This window comes from Canis lupus, chromosome 5 (assembly GCF_003254725.2).
Source record: "Canis lupus dingo isolate Sandy chromosome 5, ASM325472v2, whole genome shotgun sequence".
In the NCBI taxonomy this organism is placed as follows: domain Eukaryota; kingdom Metazoa; phylum Chordata; class Mammalia; order Carnivora; family Canidae; genus Canis; species Canis lupus.
Window position 1 is genome coordinate 62100743 of NC_064247.1, and position 22993 is coordinate 62123735.

General features: G+C 38.4%; 1 protein-coding gene across 11 annotated transcripts in view; it reads right to left on the reverse strand.

The window, feature by feature from the left end:
• RERE (arginine-glutamic acid dipeptide repeats) overlaps window positions 1–22993 on the reverse strand; it is a 408927-nt gene that overhangs the window by 96769 nt on the left and 289165 nt on the right. For all 11 annotated transcript variants that reach the window (XM_025427256.3, XM_049110570.1, XM_049110569.1 and 8 more), the window contains 2 exons: window positions 21415–21539; window positions 19809–19908 (listed from right to left, as the gene is read on the reverse strand). In XM_025427256.3, the coding sequence (XP_025283041.3) occupies window positions 19809–19908; window positions 21415–21539 (225 nt within the window). The remainder of the gene's footprint in view (window positions 1–19808; window positions 19909–21414; window positions 21540–22993) is intronic.

The window sequence follows — 22993 nt, forward strand, 5'->3', positions numbered from 1 at the left end:
TCATCACAGGGAATCAAATTTTAGGCACACATCTCTTAGCAAAGACTACTCAACAACTAGAAGTTCCACAGATCATCTACTATACAGTGCTGGTGAGAATACACCCTCTATGGTCTTGTTAAGCTTCTGACCTCTCCCTGATTAGCAGGAAGAAAGGATCATGCCCGAAGAAGAAAAACACATTTCTGCATAATTGCCCAAGTTAAATGTGCTACTCGCACTTTGCCTGACAAATCATTCTCTGCTTATTACTTTCTATAATTTAATATATATAAGTGCTTTACTGGCAAGCTTCTTGAAAGAATAAATAATACTTAATGACTGCCTACAGTTTAATTAACTCATGATTGAACTTCTCATGGATTGCTATAAACATTAAATTATATCCTTCCTCAAAGCTGCCATAGATGGAGATCCTGTTTCAAGCTTTAGCTTTCCTGCCTTAAACAGTTTTGAAATTTCAGCAAATCTGTATATAGGACAGAGGTGAGAGAATAAACCTTACTGCCTAGTTATAAAGTATGTTATTTTATATAGCAAGGACAAGGTCTTAATTTAAATAAGACAGAAAATGTACACATGTCCAAACACCTCATTTATATTACAGCAATCATTAAGCATCTCAGGATCTCAGGCAGTCTTTTAGCACAAACTCTGTGTATAACCACAAGGCTTCAAGTTTCTGCCCTGGCTTCTCATCTCAGCTGCCATTTTCCGTCTGCGTGATGTTGCAAATAAATTTTCCTTTTGGCATGGCTCAGCTGTCAGGCACCTCTGTTCTATAATGAACCCATGAATTATATCTCCCTGCTCTGACATCTCTGGTCTCACACATCAAAATATTGTTCTTCAATTGTAATTTATAACTTAATTTAAATGTCCCTTTTACTGTGACCTTTTTTAGATCAAATGGCATTGCATCTGGCAGTTTCTCCTACCTCAAAGCATCCTTTTGCAATTACAGCCATCATAATAACTGTAAAAAAAGCCTATCTGAGTTAGACTGCATTCATGCTAAATACTAAATAATTGCAGTCCATTAAGAACAATATTAAAAAAAAAAGAATATTAGATTTAAAAGTCTTTTGCTATATGAAATATGTTTATTTGCAAGAAACTGCCAAAATAGCTTAGAAAGAGGAAAAAAAGTGGGATTTGGAAAAGATGTTAAAGTTCTTTATGTAGTTTTAATTATTTCAACTATTAACATAAATGAGAAAGATCTGGAAGAAATCTAAGACAAAACTTAAAAAAATTTCTTATAATCCATAATTTATAGATATCAATATGTTTCATTCCATCACCAATGAACTAGTTAAGCTCAAATATGGTACATATATGCATTAAAAAACTAGAATTGAAACTAAGGCACAGTATTTATTTTTGTTTGGCCACTATCATTCCAAATGATGCTTTTAAGCACTAAGAAAGCTAAATTTGTATAAATGTTCTTATGGGAACCCATTTTAAAGATAACAGCAAATGGGCACCTGGGTGGCTCAGTTTGGTGAAGTGTCTCCTTTGGCTTAGGTCATGATCTCAGGGTCCTTGGATCAAGCCCCATATTAGGCTTCCTGCTCAGCAGGGAGTCTTCTTCCTCTCCCTCTGCTCCCTTCCCCCTGCTTGTGTGTCTCCCCTCTCTTTCTCCTTCTCTCTTCTCTCTCTCTCTTCTCTTCTCTTCTCTTCTCTTCTCTTCTCTTCTCTTCTCTTCTCTTCTCTTCTCTCTCTCTCTCTCTCTCGGCAGGGATAATGAATAAAATCTTTTAAAAAATAAAAAAATTAAGATAACAGCAAAAAGGCAGAATGTAGCTGCTTAAAGTAGGGCTGAGGAGCAGATCTGGATAATTTTCAGAAGGAAAACACACAGTCGCTAAACCAACTCTCCCTGCAACTCTCCCTGCATAACTACGATGTCCCAGGAACTATGCCAGCCCCTGAAGTCACAGAGAACAGAGGGGCGGCCAAAGTTTGCTGAGCATCGTGTATGTGAGGTGTTGTATTAGATCTTTCTGACTTCATCATTCCTCACACCACTATTTGTGGTAAGGCTACTAAAAATGAGGAAGCAAAACTGAGAGGCTTGATACGTTGCTCAAGGCCACTTCCACCGCTGCAAAAGAACATAAGGTCACATCCAGGAGCTCTAAGAGTCCCTTCCCCAGCGTTTGTTGTGCAGCAACTTAGGACCTGGGGGCCTGGTGGTGACCATGGGTTCACTAAATCCTCCAGCAGCAGTAGCACAGGAAGCTCGCTATCTTTTCTTCCCTTGAGGGCGGGGTGGGTACACAGGAGGGGGAACCAGCAGCTCAGAGAAGAGGAAACATACACACACACATAAAGAAAATAATGAAATAAATGCTATCATAAAAACACAAAGACTGCCAGTGAACACTGACTCTGTCTAGAAAAAAAACAAGATGACTTCACAGAGCAGGTTTTCAAAATCAATAATCAGTGCACTATGATTGATAAACTTGTCTTGAAGAGCAACAATCAAATTAAAAACGTTCTAGGAACCAGTTAAAATAGGCAGTAATATGTCTAGGTAACATCTCACAACTGAATTTCCCGTGGCTGATATATACTCCCGTATTTCTCACTCATAATTACTTCCCACATAATAATGTGTCTAGAAATTAGTAGGTCTCCATCTCCTGGCCAGGGTGTTTTTGAAGGTATTCAAAACCCACAGAACAGGAGCCTCAACCAGTAAGCTGGTCAGAAAGTAGGCATCAAATGCTGGCATCTACTGAGATCAGGGAACTATTTATAAAATACAAAACAAAACTGGGCAGCCGGGGTGGCTTGGCGGTTTAGTTCCGCCTTCAGCCCAGGGCCTGATCCTGGAGACCCGGGATCAAGTCCCATGTCAGGCTCCCTGCATAGGGCCTGCTTCTCCCTCTGCCTGTGTCTCTGCCTCTCTCTCTCTCTCTCTCTCTCTCCCTCTCTCTCTGTGTCTCCCATGAATAAATAAACAAAATCTTAAAAAGCTAAAAACAAAAAACTCTGAACGTCTTCACCATTTCTGACCACTCAGCTATTCTGAGGCTCTAATCCAACACCATCTTCATAAACACCTGGAAAAAAGAATCTCCAGAGGTCCTGGAACCAACAATGAACGTGTGGGAGTTCTGCAGAGATGAAGCCCAAAGAAAGGGTTCTGAGCTCTGGCATTCATTCAAACCCCCAACTCTGCCACAGCTCTTGCTGTGTGGTAACAGGCAAGGTATCTCTCTTAACCACAGTTTTCTCAACTGCAGAAAAGGAAAATACAGAACCTATTTGGAGAACAGTTTAGGATGAAAAGATACATGGTAGTCCCTGAGCAGGATTCCTGGAGCATAGGAAATGTTCCATCTGGGATGGCGGGCTAAAAAAGGGACAGACTGCACAACCATTGCGGGGAAACAGCACCAGTGCTGAGGAAAGCCAACAAGCTTCAGAACGCCACAGGAACAAAGTTTATTCTGCGGTGCTTACAAGACAGGATGCAATGTGGGACCGAGAAGGGAAATCAAGAACCAGGTGACTTGTTGGGAACTAGGAAAAAATCTGACCTGGGAACCAGGAAAGTAGCAGCAGGGACAAAGGGGTTCGGGATGTCCCTCCTTCACACAGTGACGCAGCCCCTTGGCTTCCTCACCTGTAGCAGAGCGGCCGAAGTAGGTCATTTTTGGAACTTCAAAGTTAACATTTCTTCTTTGTACAGAGATTTCTTTTAAAATTAAATACCAGAGGATGCTATTTTTTGAATAAATAAATGGTAATATTAATACATTCAGTTAGAAAAATAGTAGAATAAACAATATAGCCAATGAACTAGGCCAAACTGCCCAGACCAAATCCTGAATAGCTAGCTGATGCAGAGGCTATACTGACATCCACTGGTTAATATCTTAGTTTTCAGGTTTCTGTGAAAACAGGAATAGTTTATGCCACAGGTGTTTAAAGATTTATTTATTTATTTGAGAGACAGAGAGAGAGAGAGCATGCAAGAGTGAGTAGGGGGAGGGGCAAAAGGAGAGGGAAAGAACCTCAAGCAGACTCCTCGCAGAGCATGGAGCCCAACCTGAGGCTCGATCTTATGACCCTAAGACCATGAGTTGAGCTGAAATCAAGAGTCAGACACTTAAACAACTGAGCCACCCAGGCATCTCTGTGCCACAGGTTTTTAAATAAAATTACAGATAATCATCTATACAGCAAACATATATATACCTCACTTCCTAGAAACCAAAGCTTTCCTTCTGCTTTCTGCGTGAGTCTAGGCAAAGTACTTAAAGAAAGCAAGGCTGCTGTGGATCTAAGCTATGAGCCATGTGTTCCTGAGGGAAGGCTGACTCCTTAAGACTCAGCAAACCAATCCCCAAAGGATAAGATACAGCTTAAAGATACAGAACTACTAGAATTTTGGCCACAGAAAGAAAAACTACTGGCAGATGCATAAATCTAGATTGTTTATGCTGCTTTTGTGAACGATAATTATTTGTCAGTTTGGGAAGATCTATGTGTGATCACAAGTGGAGATAGTTCAGGGCCACAAGTGGAAATTAAAACACTTTTTCATTTACTTCTTAGCATCCTCACAGCCTTGAATACAGAAAAACAGTATGTGAGGCTCTAACCTAGAGGCTGACAGGAAAAAAATAAAGTTCTATCTATCTCATGGAAATATAGGCACTAGTGAACCCATTCATAAAAGCTAAATTGACCCAGAAAGTATATGTGAAAGGCCAGCTCTGAGTCAATTTTATCCAGATTCCTTCAGAAAGTTAATTTGAGAAAATAAATAAAAACAAAAACCTCAAGACCAGGGGTGTCTGGCTGGCTCAGTCAGAAGACCATGTGACTCTTCTTGATCTCAGGGTTGTGAGTTCAAACCCCATGTTGGGCGTACAGATTACTTAGAAAACACAACCAAAAACAAACTCTCAAGCAGCTGCAAAATATTAAGTGAAAAACATTTACAGAAACTGTTTTAAGTCCCACTAAGTTGAGCTTAGGTGTATAAATGAATCCCAATCCATGAAGCTCATAAATCTTAACCTCAGTGCTTTTTGACAAGTAATTTTAAGGTTGTTTAAAAAACAGTAAACTTATTCTTTTTGATCACAATGATAAGGTAATGGAACAAGTAAAGTCAAAGAGGCATACACTGAAACATGTGTGACTCCAGAGTAGGGAGAACACTTCTGAGTGACTGCTCTTTTATCTGGAAACCTCAATGATGAACAGAGCTAGTGACAAAGAAAGAAACAAAAAGACTCCAGGCAATGATAGTACTGCTCTCAAGCAATAGCCCTGGAGAATCTAAAAGGCCCTTATTACTCTGGGCCTTAGAAACTTAAGCTTCTGAAATTCTGCTTTCCCCAATCAAACAAATGGTCTTAGAAGAACAGATAAGATTATATGATTTCAAAGCAGCAGTCATGGCAGACAGCCTAGCCTGACAATGGAAGATCCCCAAACTCGCAAGGTATTATGCAAACCGGAAGTCACAAATTCTAACAGCTGCACATGATTCTGTGTGATGGCCATATAATAATGACTAAGAGGTAGCAAGTAAAGACAGACTTGATTTAAGAACCCATGAAAATGTACAACTCATTTCTGGGGAAAAAAAAAAAAAGGGAGAAAAATGAGGAGTCAACCTTCCTAAAAATGCTTGGGTAACTGACACTCCAAAGTCCTGAGGTGAGCTGGAGTACACAGCTGCACACCAGCTCAACACCTACTATGGACAGGGAGAAGGCAGGCCAACCAACAGGTAGAGCAGCAGGCCCGGCAAGGGCAGGAGGTCCTGTGCAATCACCTTAGAAGCCCAGCAAGTGATCAACTATGGGGGACTGTCCACATCCTGGTTAAAAAAGCTGGCCAGGGCAGCAAAATTTGTCAGAGTCTGGCAGGGCTGAGCTCAGGGCAGGGCTGTAGGGCTAGACTAGAAACCAGAACAGGGCAATTATTTTAGTGACGAATTATAATATAATAGTAAAATCCAACTGTGGTATGCTGAAAAATAACCGTCAGAAGATACCCACATAAAATCTCTGGAACAGATGAGACCTTAATTGGAAAAAAGGTCTTTGCAGATAGGATGAAATTAATGATCTGAGATGAGGAGATAATATGGACCCAGAGAGTTCAGGAAGGCAGTGTGAAGACAAGCAGAGAAAGATGTGGCCACAAACCAAGGAATGCCAGCAGCCACAGGAAGCTGGAAGAGGAATGATTCTTCTGAGGAGCCAGAGAGAACATGGTGTGGCTGACACTCTAATTTCATACTTCTGGCTGCCAGCACTGGGAGAGAATGCACTTTTATTGTTTTAAGCCAGAAAGTTTGTGGTAATTTGTTACACCAGCCACAGGAAACTAATACACCAAATTTCAAAATCTGAGGGGTAAAAAAAATTATCTAGGAGAGCTATAAAAAAGTATTCCAAAGTATATTTTTAAACTAGGATAAGAAATATACATACTATCAAATATAAATTTTAGTGTTCTATAGTGTATTTTAGAACTAATGGTAACATATGAGCCTTTTTAAAACCCAGGGGCGTATTTTATTCTACGATTAAATGCTTACTTAGATTATCAACACTTTCAACAAATGCATTCCCATAAAGACTTTCCAAAGAATAGGAAGTGAATAATGTTTATTATTGAATAAGTAAATGAATGAATGATTTTATTAAAGCTTCTTAACTGTAAAAAAGCTCAGAGCTTTTATCCTGATTTGCTAAATACTTACTGTGTTAATATTAATGCTTACTATAGGTTCACAGATGGGTAAAATTCTGATTGATGTTAAGTGGACATTTTTCAAACATCATGTAATTCTCAAAACACTTTACTATGGGGAAAAAAAGTAATTTGAAAGAGAAGTTTTTTAAATTTATAAAGGAACTTTCTAAATTTGCCAAATACAAGTAAAAGCCAAGTCAAGTCCCCAGCTCCTGCTGGGTGCCTAGGAGAAAGAATGGAGATGTGCCAAGAGGCTAGAGCATGAAGGACTTCTTTATTTTTTATTTATTTAATTTTTAAAGTAGGCTTCATGCTCAATCTAGACCCCATAGAGGGGCTTGAACTCAGGACTCTGAAATCAAGACTGGAGCCGAAACCAAGAGGTGGACACTCAACAGAATGAGCCACCCAGAAATCTCAAACATGAAGGATTTCTAATGGGCTGAAGAGCAAAGCCTCAAAACTGCAGATTCCAGACATTTCAAGAAGTCTGCAATAAGGCACTGGCCTCAACTCTGTTCTATTTTCAAGTCTAAATTATTATGTATATAAATATATATGACAGTGTGCTTATTAATCTGTAGTGATAATCATACTTATAGAATTGTTATAAAGATTAAGGGGTGCTTGGATGGTTTAGTTGATTACTCAGCTGGTTCCTGATTTCAGTTCAAGTCATGATCTCAGGGTCCTGAAATCCAGCCCCATATCGGGCTTTACACTCAGCCGGAAGTCTGCCAAAGATTCTTTCTTTCCCTCCCCCGCCCCTCCCCTCTACTCACTCTCACTCTCTCTAAAATAAATAAATAAATAAATAAATAAATAAATAAATAAATAAATCTATCTTTTAAAAAATTATTATGAAGATTATTGCTTGTTTTTTTAAAGATTTTATTTATTTATTCATGAGAGACACAGGCAGAGACACAAGCAGAGGGAGAATCAGGCTCCATGGAGGAAGCCCGATGCGGGACTCGATCCCAGGACTCCGGGATCATGCCCTGAGCCAAAGGTAGACACACTCAACTGCTGAGCCACCCAGGCATCCCTATTATGAAGATTAAATAAATTCATTCGTGAAAATGCCTCTACATCTTCGCCTAGCATTTGTTACTAATATTAGTATTGTTACTAATAGCAGGCAGCTAATAGTTGATATTCAATAAAATGAAAATAGTTATAAGCTTAAGGTCCTGTGATTGGTTCAAAATTCAGTCAAAATGCTGAGAGTGGGATAGAAATGGCTTAGCAAAGGCCATTTCTAAAGAAGTGTCATTTCAGAGAGAAATGAAATGATACAAGACAAATACAAGACAAAAAAATGTGGCAAGCACACATTCATAAAAGCTTAGACTACATTGGGGAGATGAGCTTTTAGGAAAACAGAAGTGTTATTTCTTGGCCACCTTATACTGATCGGATCTGGGGAATGGTGCTTCAGTGTCAGTACCACATTTTTAAAAACTAAGACAAAGCTGACCAGAATAAGAAACAAAATGGTTATATATAAAAATAAATAATATGGCTAACATTATTACACCATAGACAAAACTCAAAAATGTTACCCTCACTGAAAGAAGCCAGTAATAAAAGCCCATATACCATATGATCCTATGTATACAAAATGTCCAGAACAGACGAATCCATAGAGATGGCAGGCAGAATAGTAACTGCCAAGGGGAGGGGAGGGGGAAACTGAAGGGTGATTGCTAACGGGTACAGGTTTCTTTCTGGAATAACAAAAACATGATACAACTAACTGTGGTGACAGGTGCACAAATGTGAGAATATAATAAAAGTCATTAAATGGGTACACTCTAAATGGGTGAAATACATATTGTGTGAATTATATCTCAATAAAGCTATTCTAGTAAAAAAGAAGAATAAAGGGACAGCTCAGGTGGCTTAGTGGTTTAGTGCCACCTTCGGCCCAGGGTGTGATCCTGGAGACCCTGGATCGAGTCCCACGTCAGGCTCCCTGCATGAAGCCTGCTTCTCCCTCTGCCTCTCTCTTTCTCTGTGTCTCTCATGAATAAATAAATAAAATCTTTTAAAAAAAAACAAAGAAGGGATCCCTGGGTGGCACAGCGGTTTGGCGCCTGCCTTTGGCCCAGGGCGCGATCCTGGAGACCCGGGATCGAATCCCACGTCAGGCTCCCGGTGCATGGAGCCTGCTTCTCCCTCCTCCTGTGTCTCTGCCTCTTTCTCTCTCTCTATGTCTATCATGAATAAATAAATAAATCTTTAAAAAAAAAAAAAACACAAAGAAGAAGAAGAAAAAAAAAAGAGAAAAGAAAAAAGAAAAGAAATGGCTAAAGAAACATGAGAGTGATTCATGTTGGAGAAGTCAAGCCAGGCCACAATCATGAAGACTGGCAACAGAAGCACAACAAATGAAAAAAATTAGAGCAATACTTTTCTGTTACAACTATCAAAAAGAGGCATCCGAAAAAGAAAGAAAGAAAGAAAGAAAGAAAGAAAAGAAAGAAAGAAAGAAAGAGAAAGAAAGAAAGAAAGAAAAGAAAGAAAAGAAAAGAAAAGAAAAGAAAAGAAAGAAAAAGAAGGAAAGAAAGAAAGCAAGAAAGCATCCGGGTGTCTCAGGTCATGATTGATCCCAGGGTCCTGGGACTGAGCCCCATGTCAGGCTCCCTGCCCAGCCGGGAATCTGCTTCTCCCTCTTGCCCCTGCTCCCTTGCTCGTACTCTCTTCTGAAATAAATAAATAAAACCTTTTAAAAAGCCTATCAGAAACAAAATCACTGCTGCAGTTAAGTCATAAATGTGCCATTACCAGAGGTTAATGTAAGTGGCCTTTCATGTCCCCATCCACCCCTGAGGGACTTTGAGAATGCTCTCTATTGTATTTAGTAAAAGAACAGAGCAGGGCATAATATTCAACTTTGACTAAAGCTACAGATCACCTACAAGGAACAAAATATCAAAGCATTAAAGTAAAAATGTCATCTTCATCCAAATGAGACAGAAGGAATAAATTACATGAACTGTGAAAGTGAAAGTGTTGTTGCCTGGAACTTTTGGGGTTTTTTGTTTTGGTTTTCAGATTCTCTCAAAAAACAAACAAACAAACAAAAACAGAGAATGGGTGAGTGGGGCAAGGGGCAGATGGGGAGGGAGAGGGAAAGGGATGGAATCTCAAGCAGACTCCTCACTGAGTGTGAAGCCCAAACAGGGCTCCATCTCAGGACCCAGAGACCATGACCTGAGCCAAAACCAAGAGTTGGACCGCTCAACCAACTGAGCCACCCAGGTACACCTGCCTGGAACTTTTGTATAAAAGTGAATTTATGAAGTTCTCAGCCCAAAGGGAGCCACATGGATAAATTTCTAAACACTTAAAGAAATGATTTTCAAAACAAAAGTCCAAAATGTTTCCAATCGGTCAAAGTACAATTAAAAACCCCTCACCTTTATATATTATTTCATTATATATATGAAAAGGTCTTGGTTACACCAAAAAACCGCCATTGTATCTTCATTTATGCTATTATTAACAATGTAATATGCAGTAGACTCCAATATCTTGATATAAATAAAATACTAGCAGATGTGCTTGCCAAGGCTGATTTACATAGGGGGCTGCTCTGAAATTTATTGGATTTCCATAATAAGAAATCATACAGCATATAAACTTTTCCCATTTCTCTTTTCAACAACAAATCAAAAGCTTAGAGGAAAAAAAAACCCATCATCCTACAACTATTTAATACTGACTTATCTGAATGGAGAATGGTAAAAAGAATTTAAGTAAGGGGGGTGGCTCAGTCAGTTAAACTTCTGCCTTTGGCTCAGATCATGATCTCAGGATTCTGGGATCAAGCCTCTGTTGGTCTCTCTGCTCAGCGGGGAATCTTTCTCCTTCTCCCTCTGCCCCTCTCCCCATGCATACATGAACTCTCTCTTTTTCTCATGAATAAATAAAAAATTTTTAAAGATTTTATTTTTATTTATTCATGAGAGACACAGAGAGAGGCAGAGACACAGGCAGAGCAAGAAGCAGGCTTCCTGCAAGGAGCCTGATGTGGGACTTGATCCCAGGACCCCGGGATCATGCCCTGAGCCCAAGACAGACAGATGCTCAACTGCTGAGCCACCCAGGTATCTCCCCCAACAAAAAAAGAATTTAAGTAAGGATGTGAACATAGCATGAACATCACAAGAATCCTGATCCTAAGCTTTAGACAAGTTGTAATAAAAGGGCTTTCCAGTAATGCCTTATTTAGGAGCTGGGAAACACTCAACATTCATTTAAGTCCTAAGTACTGCAAAGCTAACCCAGGGCCAGATGCTTTACTGAAGTTGTCCATTTATGATGAACAAATAGAAAACCTCCAAGAGAAATTCTATAGACTTAATTTTTTAGAATAAAAGAAAGATGAAAACTCTCTACTAGGGATCGAGCTACAGTTCAGAAAACAAAGATGAATTAATACCCAATGGTTAGCAAATAGTGATACTTATAGAACAGAGGTTAAAAAAAAAAAAAACATTAAGCTATTGGAAGGCTTGCATCCTTTGTTGAAGGAAATGTGGGTATGCATAAATAAATAAGCAAACAAATATATATTCTCTTGAATATGTAAAAAGCTTAATCCAAACATCTAAAAGGCATCCATATTTCAAGGAATAAAACTGTCCAGGCAGAAGTGAAATCTTTGTGGTCTCATTATAAATTTTACTTATATATAGTGTTCATATATATGTTTAGTGTTACTGAGAGAAAGTAAACATAAAAATGCAAATAAGTTCTGAGAAAGAGAAGCCAAAAGAATTTGAATTTTATTAGGAAATGGGAAGGATACCTGAGCCCAACAAAATGAAATCCAATATAAACTTAGTAAAAACAAGTCAGCATGGTATTTTCTAGAAAACCATAGTTTCAAAAACTATAGGACTCTGTTACAGTTTCTTTCTTTTCTTCTCTTTCTTCCTCCCTCCCTCTTCCTTTTCCTTTTCCTTTCGTTCCTCCCTTCCTTTTCCTTTTCCTAAGATTTTACTAACTTATTTGATAAAGAGAAAGAGAGCACAGGCACAGGGAGCAGCAGGCTCTATCCCAGGACTCTGGGATCACAACCTGAGCCGAACACAGACTCTTAACCAACTGAGCCAACCAGGCACCCTCTGTTATAGTTTCTAAGCATAAATACAAAGATGATTTTGTAAAAGGGCAAATAAATGCAAGCACTAAGAATGGCTGAATCCCATTAGAATAATACAGGCCATCTCTATGCTATATAGCTTTATGTTTGCAAATTATATATACACTAAAAGTACGCAGATGAACCTCACAGAAACTGCACATGAAGAAACACACACCTGAAGAGTACACACACAGAAACATTTCTAAGATCTTCTAGAAGGAACACCATTGCTTTGTCATACTATACCATGTTATTTAACATACTATAAAATTACAAATAGAACAATTTTACATTAATAACTGCTCATAATTTAAAATAGTAAAATACAACATCTTTGTCAACATGCATTAAGGAGTTTGCTCCCGTCACTAAAAACACCATCATCTTCCAACAAGAAAGACCAACATATTTATCACATCATCTTCCTCTACATCAATACACATTTTTTAGTTTTTTGTTTTTTTACTTATGAAGTAAAAAGATAAATACGTTTTAACATAAATGATATACCTGTGTGGCTAACTATTCTGCAACTTCACCACTGGACCAAAAGTAGTAAGTCATGGCACCAGGAAAATAAGATACATTCACTACTACTGTGATTCTCCAATGAGAGCTATACCATTAAGAATGTATACATGTGGCTCAAGTTTTATATAATCTGAAGACCATCTATATTAGATTAAAATGGACTAAACACTCTAAACAAAAGGTAAAGCTTGCCAGACTAAATAAAAAGCCAGAAACAACTAAAGATTGGATATTCTTTAAATACAAAGAAAAAGCAAGATTCAAAGTAAGAAGCTAGAAGAAGATGTATCATGTGAACAAGTAGAGAAAGCTAAGTAGTCCTCTTAATATCAAACAACAAAGAGTTCAAGACAAAGAGAGGGTCACGCCAAAAAGGTAAAAGGGGTAATATACAGAGAAAGGTAGGGGCAGCCTGAGTGGCTTAGCAGTTTGGCACCTAACTTTGGCCCAGGGCCTGATCCTGGAGACCGGGGATCGAGTCCGATGTTGGGCTCCCTGCATGGAGCCTGCTTCTCCCTCTGCCTGTGTCTCTGCCTCTCTCTCTGTGTCTCTATGAATAAATAAATAAAATCTTAAAAAAAAAAAAAAAGCCCAGAGAAAGGTAAATACTATCCAAGTGCATGGACCTAATGACACAATTTCCAAATATATGAAGCAAAAGCCAACAAAACCAAAAGGGGAAATACCTGAATTCACAATCACAATTGAAGACTTTAATACAACTCTCTCAGCAACTGACAATACAACTAGGTAAAAAAAAATTAGTAGAACATAGAGGATCTAAGTAATAATAACCACCACTTTAAAGAAACCAACAATTATATAATGGTGCACTCAGTAACTGCTGAATATAAATTCATTACAAGTGCACATGGAAGATTCATCAAATAAACCACATGTTGAGCCAAGAAACAAATCTCAATGGATATCAAAAAGTTGAAATCTTACTGGGTGCTCTCTGACCACAACAGAACTAAATTAAAAATCAGTATCATTCAAAAACAAAAGGGTTGGGGAAGGGGGAGAGAATGTACACAAGAGAGAGCTCAAATATCTGGTAATTAAGCAAATTAATGCTAAGTATAGATAAAAGAACTTTCTTATTTTTTTTTTAAAGATTTACTTATTCATGAAAGACAGAGCAAGAGGCAAGAGACACACAGGCAGAGGGAAAAGGAGGCTCCCTGTGGAGAGCCCAATGGGGACTTAATCCCAGGATCCCAGGATCATAACCTGAGTCAAAGGCAGACACTCAACCACTGAGCCACCTAGGTGCCCGGTAAAAAGAAATTTGAAAAAACAGTTTCTGATATTTTTAACACAATGATAATGAAAGAACAGAAAATCAACATTTGTCATTAAATCAGTTATCTAAGATCCTACTTTTGGAAGCTAGGGAGAAAATGATCATTCAAATTAACCCAAAACATATAGAAAAAAATAATAAAAATAAGATTGGAGACCATGAGATAGAAAACAGAAAATCAGGGGGCACTTGGGTGTCTTAGTCAGTTAAGCATCCAACTCTTGGTTTCACCTCAGGTCATGATCTCAGGGTCATGGTACTGAGTGAGCCCCAAGTCAGACTCCACTTGATCTCAGGGTCATGAGTTCAGCCCCATACTGGTTGTAAGACTACTTTTTTTTTAATGAGAGGGAGAGAGAAGGCAGGGTTTGCAGAGAAAGACGCACAAAGAGATCTTAGGAAGATTCCACACCTAGCACAGAGATGGACAGCAGGACTCGTTTTCACGACGCTGAGATCATAACGTGAGCAGAAACCAAAGAGTCAGACACTTAACTGATCGACCCACCCAGGTGCTCTGAGATTACATACATAAATTAAAAACTTTTTAAAAATGAAGATATGTATCATGTTCTGGATTTAGTATTGTTAAGATGTCATTTCTCCCTACTTCGATCCGGATTCAATGTAATCCCAATGAAAATACCATCAAGTCTTTTTTTTTTTTTTTTTTCCATCAAGTCTTTTTAAAAACAGAAATGGCAAGCTGATTCTAAAATTAATACGGAAATGCAAATAACCTGAATAGCCAAAACAATCTTAAAAAACAAGTAAAAAAAAAAAAAAAAAAAAACAAGTAAAAAAGTAGGAAGACTTACAGTACCTGAGTTCCAATAAAGCTACAGTACTCAAGGGGTGCCTGGGTGGTTTAGCTGGTTGAGAGTACAACACTCAGGTCATGATCTCAAGGTTGTGAGATAGAGCCCCATGTAGGGCTCAGTGCCTGGTGGGGAGTCTGCTTGTGATCCTTCCTCTCCCTCTGCCCTTCCCCCTTGCTCTTACCAGTATACTCTTTGTCTATCTAAAAAAAAAAAATTAAAAATTAAAAAAACAAAAAACCCCAAACTCAAAATACTGAGGTACTGGTGAAAAGACAGATATTATACTAGTGAAACAGAAGAGAATCCAGAAAAAGACTCATTGTATATGCTTATATAGCAGTTGATGTTCAATAAAGGTATCAAAGGAAAGAAATGAGAAAAGTCTGTTTTCAAAAAATGTTGCTCCTACAACTGGTACCTGAGTGGAAAAGAATGAACTTTCACCCCTATCTCACATAACATACAAAATTAATTTGAAACAAATCATAGACCTGAAGGCAAGAACTAAAACATGAAGAAGAAAGCACAGAAACAACCTCTGTTATCATGGGATGATGAAAGAAACTTTCACAAAAGGAAAATGGTACACCAGACTTTAGGAAAATTAAATATTTTGCTCTCCAAAAGATATCACTACAGAAAAACAGTCCTGAAAAGGGAGGAAATATTTGCAAATACATATATCAAAGGAAATGTATCTGCAATATAAAAAGAACTCTTATAACTAAATAATTACATTAAAAACAATTCAATTTTTAAAATTGGGTAAAAGGGGGATCCCTGGGTGGCTCAGCGGTTTGGCGCCTGCCTTTGGCCCAGGGCGCAATCCTGGGGTCCCGGGATGGAGTTCCGTGTCGGGCTCCCGGCATGGGGCCTGCTTCTCCCTCTGCCTGTGTCTCTGCCTCTCTATGTCTATCATGAATAGATAAAAAATAAAAAATAAAATCTTTAAAAAATAAACAAATTGGGTAAAAGATGCTTCACAAAAAACATACAGATGGGCAATAAGATATGAAAAGATGCTCAATATGACAATCAATCAAGAAATTCAAAGGAAAACCTCACTGAATGAGACACAGACGGACATCATTAGTAATGTCAAAGGCTGAGGAATCTTTACCAACAAACAAATCTCAAAGAGATATCAACTACACAACCATTAGAATCGCTAAGATGAAAAAGACTGACAACATGAAGTCTTATTAAGGATGCTGAAGAACTGAAATTCTAACATACTACTGACGGGAATGGAAAATGGGACAGCCACTTGAAATGTGTTTGACAGCTTCTTAAAAAGCTACCCACACGTGTACAATCCTGCCATTACATCTTTAGGTATTTACCCAAGAGGAATGAAAATACTTCTCTACACAAAGACTGAGTAACAATGTTCATAACGCCTTTATCACAATGGCCAAAAGCTTGGAAACAACACAAGTGTCCACACCAGGTGAATGCATGGATAAAATACTGTGAATATCCATACCCTGGAATACTACTCAGCAATAAAAAGGTGCTATTGATAATGCAACAGCAGAAATCTCAAAATTATTACGCTGAAAAAAGCCAGACTTAGAAGATTAAATAAGGTATTATTTCATTCATACAACAATCTATGATGTAAGAAAATAAATCTGAGGCTAGCAGCAGCAAAGGACTATAAAAGTGCCTGAGGAAACTTTAGGGAATTTGGAAACGTTTCGTATTAGTAGTAGATTTGTTGGTACATACATCTGAAAAAAACTATCAAGCTGTATATACCTTAAATCAGAGCTGCTTATTATACATAAATTATACCCCACATGTTGTTTTAAAACTTACACACTAAAAATCTCATTTGTGAATAATGAAGAAAAACTGAGTCAAAACAAATAATGTAGAAGAGCTTATATTTAAAAATAGGTCCATGTGGGGCACCTGGATGGCTCAGTGGTTGAGCATCTGCCTTCAGCTCAGGTCACGATCCCAGGGTCCTGTGATCGAGTTCTCCCCACCAGGCTGCCTGCATAGAGCCTGCTTCTCCCTCTGCCTATGTCTCTGCCTCTCTTTCTGTGTCTCCCATGAATAAATGAAATCTTAAAAAAAATTTTTTTAATTAAAAAACAACAACAAAAAAATAGGTCCATGTAATTTAAAAGTTCTATTAGAGAGATGCCTGGAGGCTCAGTGGTTGAACGTCTGCCTTTGGCTCAGGGAGTGATCCTGTAATCCCAGGATCAAGTCCCACATCGGGCTCTCTGCATGGAGTCTGCTTCTCTTTCCTCTTCCCATGTCTCCACCTCTCTCTGTGTGTCTCTCATGAATAAAAAAATAAAAAAAAATTTAAAGTTCTATTAGAGATGGCAGTTTTAAAGACCGAAATATTTATTTAAATGCATCTAAATTTAAAGAGTCCTACTCAGATGTTTAACATTATAATGTGGCTGTATTATATAGTTTCATACACTTTAAATTTCTATACTGTCCTGACAAACAGGAAATAGACACAGGTATATTCTAAGTTGAGAAATCCCTAACTTTGTTTTGACTCTAAGAAAAAAATAAATGCTTCTCACATGACAATGTATTTATCTTTTAATTTTATTACTTTTTTTTAAAGATTTTATTCATTTATCCATGAGAGACACAGAGAGAGAGAAGCAGAGACATAAGCTGAGGGAGAAGCAGGCTCCACGCAGGGAGCCCGACATGGGACTCAATCTTGGGACTCTGGGATCACACCGAGCCAAAGGCAAATGCTCAATCACTGAGCCACCCACGTGTCCCGACTTTCTGACTTCCTGAATAACCCCTTTGGTTATTTATTTTTTTAAAGATTTTATTTATTTATTCATAAGAGGCGGGGGGGAGGGGTGCAGAGAGAGGCAGAGAGAGAAGCAGGCTCCATGCAGGGAGCCCAATACAGGACTCAATCCGGGATCCCAGGATCACGCCCTGAACCAAAGGCAGTCATTCAACCGCTGAGCCACCCAGGCATCCCTAAATTTATTACTTAATGCAGCCTGAAACCACCATTACTCCAAGGAAGTTGAAATATACATTAACTTCTCATAATATTTTCAATTCACCTCACTTTTCATTAAAGGAAGTACCTACAATTAAAACTCAGCCAGTAAAACAATGAAGTAGACTACTGTAACACTCATTAGACCTTTCCATTCATCACAAAATGTACACACAACTCAGTCCTTTGGTAGCTAAATGCACTTAGATTGCATAACCCAAGACATTTGAGCCATCTTGGACACGCCTAGACAGGAAAATTTCAAATGATGGGAAGGCAACAGAAATAAAAACTCATAAAACCAAAAGCCCTCTGGCAATGCTTAAGAAAATTTCAGAAGGAACTTGCTACAAAAGACCATGGGCAAAAATAGCCCAAATCATTTCTATATAAAAGTATGTTCTACAGAATCCTTAGAGGGGTTAAAATAAGAAAGAGAACAAATTAGATCAATTCAGTAAAGTGACAAAAATAGACATTTAATTAATATGGCAACATCTTCGTTATTCAAAAATTCAACTGATCAGCATGGACATGAAAGGGGAATTTTTTTCATAAAGTTTTTATGCAAAAAATCCACAGAGAACAAGCTCATATCCAAGTTACTCTGAATAAACATAGACTTTTTAGGGTATTTTGAATTTAGCGACATTCACACCACTCCTACCATTCCCGCTGTATACAGATTCACAGATCTGCATCTCTAATTCCTCATCAATAAAATACTCTCACAGGTCCCTTCTAGCTCTATCATGTATACTCAGAATAAAGACTCTTTATAAAAACAAAAACTCTAAGTATGGAAGAAGTGAGAAAGTAAAAGAAATAAATGTATGGGAATATAAAAAAAATCATTCAGTTCTTTAGCACATGGCCCAATCCCAGCAAGATCTCTCCACCTCTAATGTGTGAGAAGACTACTATCATGTCATGTAATCCTCAAGAAACACAACTAGACCAGGAATACACATCAGCCATATGCACGTGCTTCCCTGAAAGCAAGTTGGAAAGTAGAAGAGTCCCTAAGTTGGGAATCTGGGTTATTTTCTGTCCTCCATTATGAACTTTTTGGATTGCTAGCATTCACAACAATCATGTGTGGCCTTTTCGAGCCTTAGATTCTTATTTGGAGACTGAATTAGTCTGTGTGGTTACCAATGTAAAGTCATCAAATTTGATGAAGTAATAATGGACTTTTATGCATTTCTGATATACTAATAAAGTTATATATATTTACATAGGATTACTGAGCATGAGGCTGAGCAACTCCTGAAGACTAACTAAATGTTATTTAAGCACCCTTTTTGTTTTTTCATTTTTCTTGAGAGGTCATTGTAGTTGGAGGAGACTTCACACACAGAGAAGAATTATTTCAAGAGACTTTAAAATACATTAATTTTCCTACAGAGCCTTATATGATGTATTCCAATGTAAAAAAAAAAAATGTCCAAAAAAGTAAACTGGCTTCAGTGATCATACTATTTATAGCAATAGCAATTCGAGTTCTGTTCTTCTGAGCTGTGTGTGTATGTGTTACAGGATGAGAGCAGATGAGTAAGCCTGCCAGATGTCATACAACCAACTCAGTACAACTCAGTACACATTAGGCTCACTTGTTACATTTTACTCTAGATTTTTTTAGGATTATTATTTTAAAATTCAATTTTGTTATATAATCATGTGAAATATTTATATGACTCCAAAGCCACATCTATAAAAAACAAATTTGTTCCAGGAAGTCTGGCTTCTTCTCTATTCCCTCCACATACTTTCAAATTCACAGTCTCAGAAAAGAAGGCAAAAGGTATGGCCTCTAGATTCACATCTTGAGTGTATGACTTTGGCCTGTGACTTAATTGCTTCAAACTAATTTCATCACATCTACAATGGTGATAATAATAAAATCTACTTCAGAGGCACGTTGTGAGGATTAAATAAGATCATCTGTGGTCAGCTTTGCGGGATCTTGATGCAGATCAACCACTAGCTTCAGGCTCTCATTTGAGGCTCAACACAATCCTGGGGTACAGACACAGATAGGAAATGAACCTGGAGGCACCATATCACTGGATCGAGGTCATGGGGCCCATAGCCAAGACCGCAGTCCATCTTTCAATCCCAGCACTACACCACAGTACTCATTAAGATTCCAGGCTCCTTTACATTCCACACTCATCAAATACTCCCTATAGCCAGCACAAGGAAAATGAATTTTGTTCCCACCCAGGGCAACTTCAAAAGACTCACTGTATTCAGTGCATTGAGGGTAGTGTCATCCCGAGATGCTGCAACACAGCCATCTTCTGTGGAACCTCCATCACACATCCCTGCGAATGCTGCCATGCTCCTTGGAGGACAGGAAGGAAAAATATCAGCAAAGAAATTTTAACCCTCAGTTTTCAGAGTACATTTTCAGCCCAAATTCCATTACTACATGTGTGACAAGTTAGAGTGTTCAGTCCTATTTCTGCTTTTGTTTAAAAAAAAAAAAAAAAACTTTTTAGGGGAGACTGGGTGGCTTAGCAGGTTAAGCAGCCAACTCTTGGTTTTGGCTCAGGTCACGATCTCAGAGTCATGAGAATGAACCCAGGCTCCACAGCAAGCATAGAGTCGGCTTGAGAGTCTCTCTCTCTCTCCCTCTGCCCCTCCCCTAACTCGTGTGCTCACACCCACCCCCTCTCAAATAAATAAAATAAAATAAAATAAATTTTTTTAGGGGTGCCTAGGTAGCTCAGTCAGGTAAGTGTCTAACTCTTCATTTTAGCTCAGGTCATGATCTGAGCCTTGGGAGTTGGACATGGAGCCTGCTTAAAATTCTCTCTCCCTCTGCCCCTCTCTCCAGCACTCACTTGCTCTCTCAAATTAAAAAAAAAAAAAAAAAAAAAAAAGTTAAGATCCTCTACAGTTCACCCTTCACTCACTCACTCACAAAGGAAAATGTTTCATTTACTCTGGTCCAGCTGTGTTATTTCTTCCCATGCTTTACCAGTACTCAGATTAGTTTTGAGGGCATGAATAAGCTAAAACTATTTGCCACAACAGCTGGCTAGAGTACAATCTTTTGAAAGAAAGATCATAATCTTTTTGAAAGAAAAATCTTTTGAAAAAAAAATTAAATTATTTGAAACTTTGCTTAATTCTTTTCATGCTATACATCAACTAACCTTAGGTGAGTTAAAAGTGGTAAGGCAGAAGAGAAAAATTCTTAGTGGCCCCATACATACTACACTGAGGTAGCCTCATCTCAGGTATGTGCCTCCACACACAGCACAGCCTACCACAGGATTAAAATCCAGTTACCAGGCCTGCCCTAGTGCACACTGCTGATACTTCAGTTAGTCCCAGAGACCACTGCAGGCTAAGGTAGGCTCTCTGCCCACACTGTAATATGCAGGGGCAGATTTAAACTTATCTTTTATATTTTAGGCATTTGTAGGCTAGCAAGTCCTCATGTAGTAGGTAAGCCACAAAAACACCGAGGTCAGGCATCAATAAACAGCCTAAAGTAGAGAAATCTGGAGTGCGATTTTAAAATGGGCTACATGACCCAATTACTCTATCTGTATTTCGAAGTTTTGATAATTTCATGTATGGCTTAAGATGATTCCGTTCTGAAGAGTTCTAAAATCTGATGTGGGGCAAACATTGGAAAAAACAAAGTGACTTTACCATGGTAAACTTTTTCTCTGGCATTAAAAATCAGAGTTCTGATTACAGAGGGGTATAACAAAATGTAAAGTCAGAGATGTTCAATGTATAAATAAAATTTCAGGGGAAAGGAGAAAGTTTATTGCCTCCTAATCAACTCAGATGGCCTAATTCAGAGGGTAGAATGGGGGATAATTCCTATTACCTTGCTGCTCTTAAGTACATAAGGAGGTCACAGTCATTAACTCCAGGCATCCAGACCAGTTCCTCATGTTGGGTCACAGTGTCACCATCTGGAGAAGGGAATGGTTGCAATTCAGGAAGTTTGGCCTGTAAGACAGGAATGAAAAAGTCACAATCAAGGAGCATTTAAAGAGCTGCCTCAACAGGCAGGCCCTGGGAACAGATGCAGTAGTTACTGAGCCTCTTTCTTCAGGCAGTACCGAAATAACAGAAAAAGTGTGAGTCATTGAAACCAGCCTGTAGCATGTTTCAGGATCATTTCACCATAGAAGATTTCACAATGGACTGCTTAATCTCTACTTAAGGAGCAGCAAACAGTATCAAAATAAACCAGTGCCAGCATGATCCAAAAAGTGAAACAGAAATGGATGCATGTGAATAAAAGAAATTAGAAAAAAACCCCAAAACCCCTTAGGACATAACCGAGTGCCTTTATAAGGGAAAATGTACATTTCCCATTTAACAAGTTTACAAAGAGACATATATAAATAATGAAATCTCACCTAAGAGTATCTGCTAAAAAACCAAATGAGCTATCCTATTAAGTTACTCTCAAGAGAGTCAGTAACTACAGTATTATCATGGTAAACATAAAAAAAGACACAGAATTGGAGTTAAATTAAAAACACAGTGGAGGGACACCTGGGTGGCTCAGTCGGTTAAGCATCTGCCTTCAGCTCGGGTCATGATCTCAGGTACTGGGATGGAGCCCCAAATCAGGGTTCCTTGCTCAGTGGGGAGTCTGCTTATTCCTCTCACCTTCCCCCTGCTTGTACTCTTTGTCAAAGAGATAAATATAATCTTTTAAAAATTATAAAATAAATAAAAACACAGTTGAACTAAATGATGACAGCAATCAGACCACAGCAGTGGCTTCAGGAGAAGCGGACTGCTTATAAAGGGACAGGAAGGAGCTTCTGGAGACAAGAGAAATGTTGCACCTTGATATGAACTATTACAGTAGATTCAACAGTCTACATAAGATATGAATAGTTCACTGTACATCAAGTATACCTCAATAAAAATTTTTAAAAATATTTGAACAACAGTGCTTAACAACCAACAGTCTAAGTCACCTCTGGGTTAGGGCAGAGCAAGAGTCAGCAGGTACTAATGACCGGCACAACCATCAGAGACCTATAAAGTCAACTATCTACAAAATACACGTTTCCTATTGTCTCAGATGACAAACACAGACACATCAGTTGAATATTTTAAATTAAGAGCTATAGTTAAAAAGCTCCAGTGTCCAGAGAAACTGCAAAAAGATTAAATGAAGCAAGGAAGAGGATAAGGCAGCACTATCCAACAGAAATAAAATGAGAGCTACATATTTGATTTTAAACATTCTATTATCCACATGAAACAAAACATTACCTCCTAGTTTGGACTAGCCACATTTCAAGTGCTCACAGCCACCTGTGGCAGAGGCTCCTGTCCTGGGCACACAAATATGAGGTGCTAAGGAGTGAAGAGAACCAGGGTATAATGGAGAGAGGGCTGCCCAGGGAAAGCAACCAAGCAGGAATGAGAACCAATAC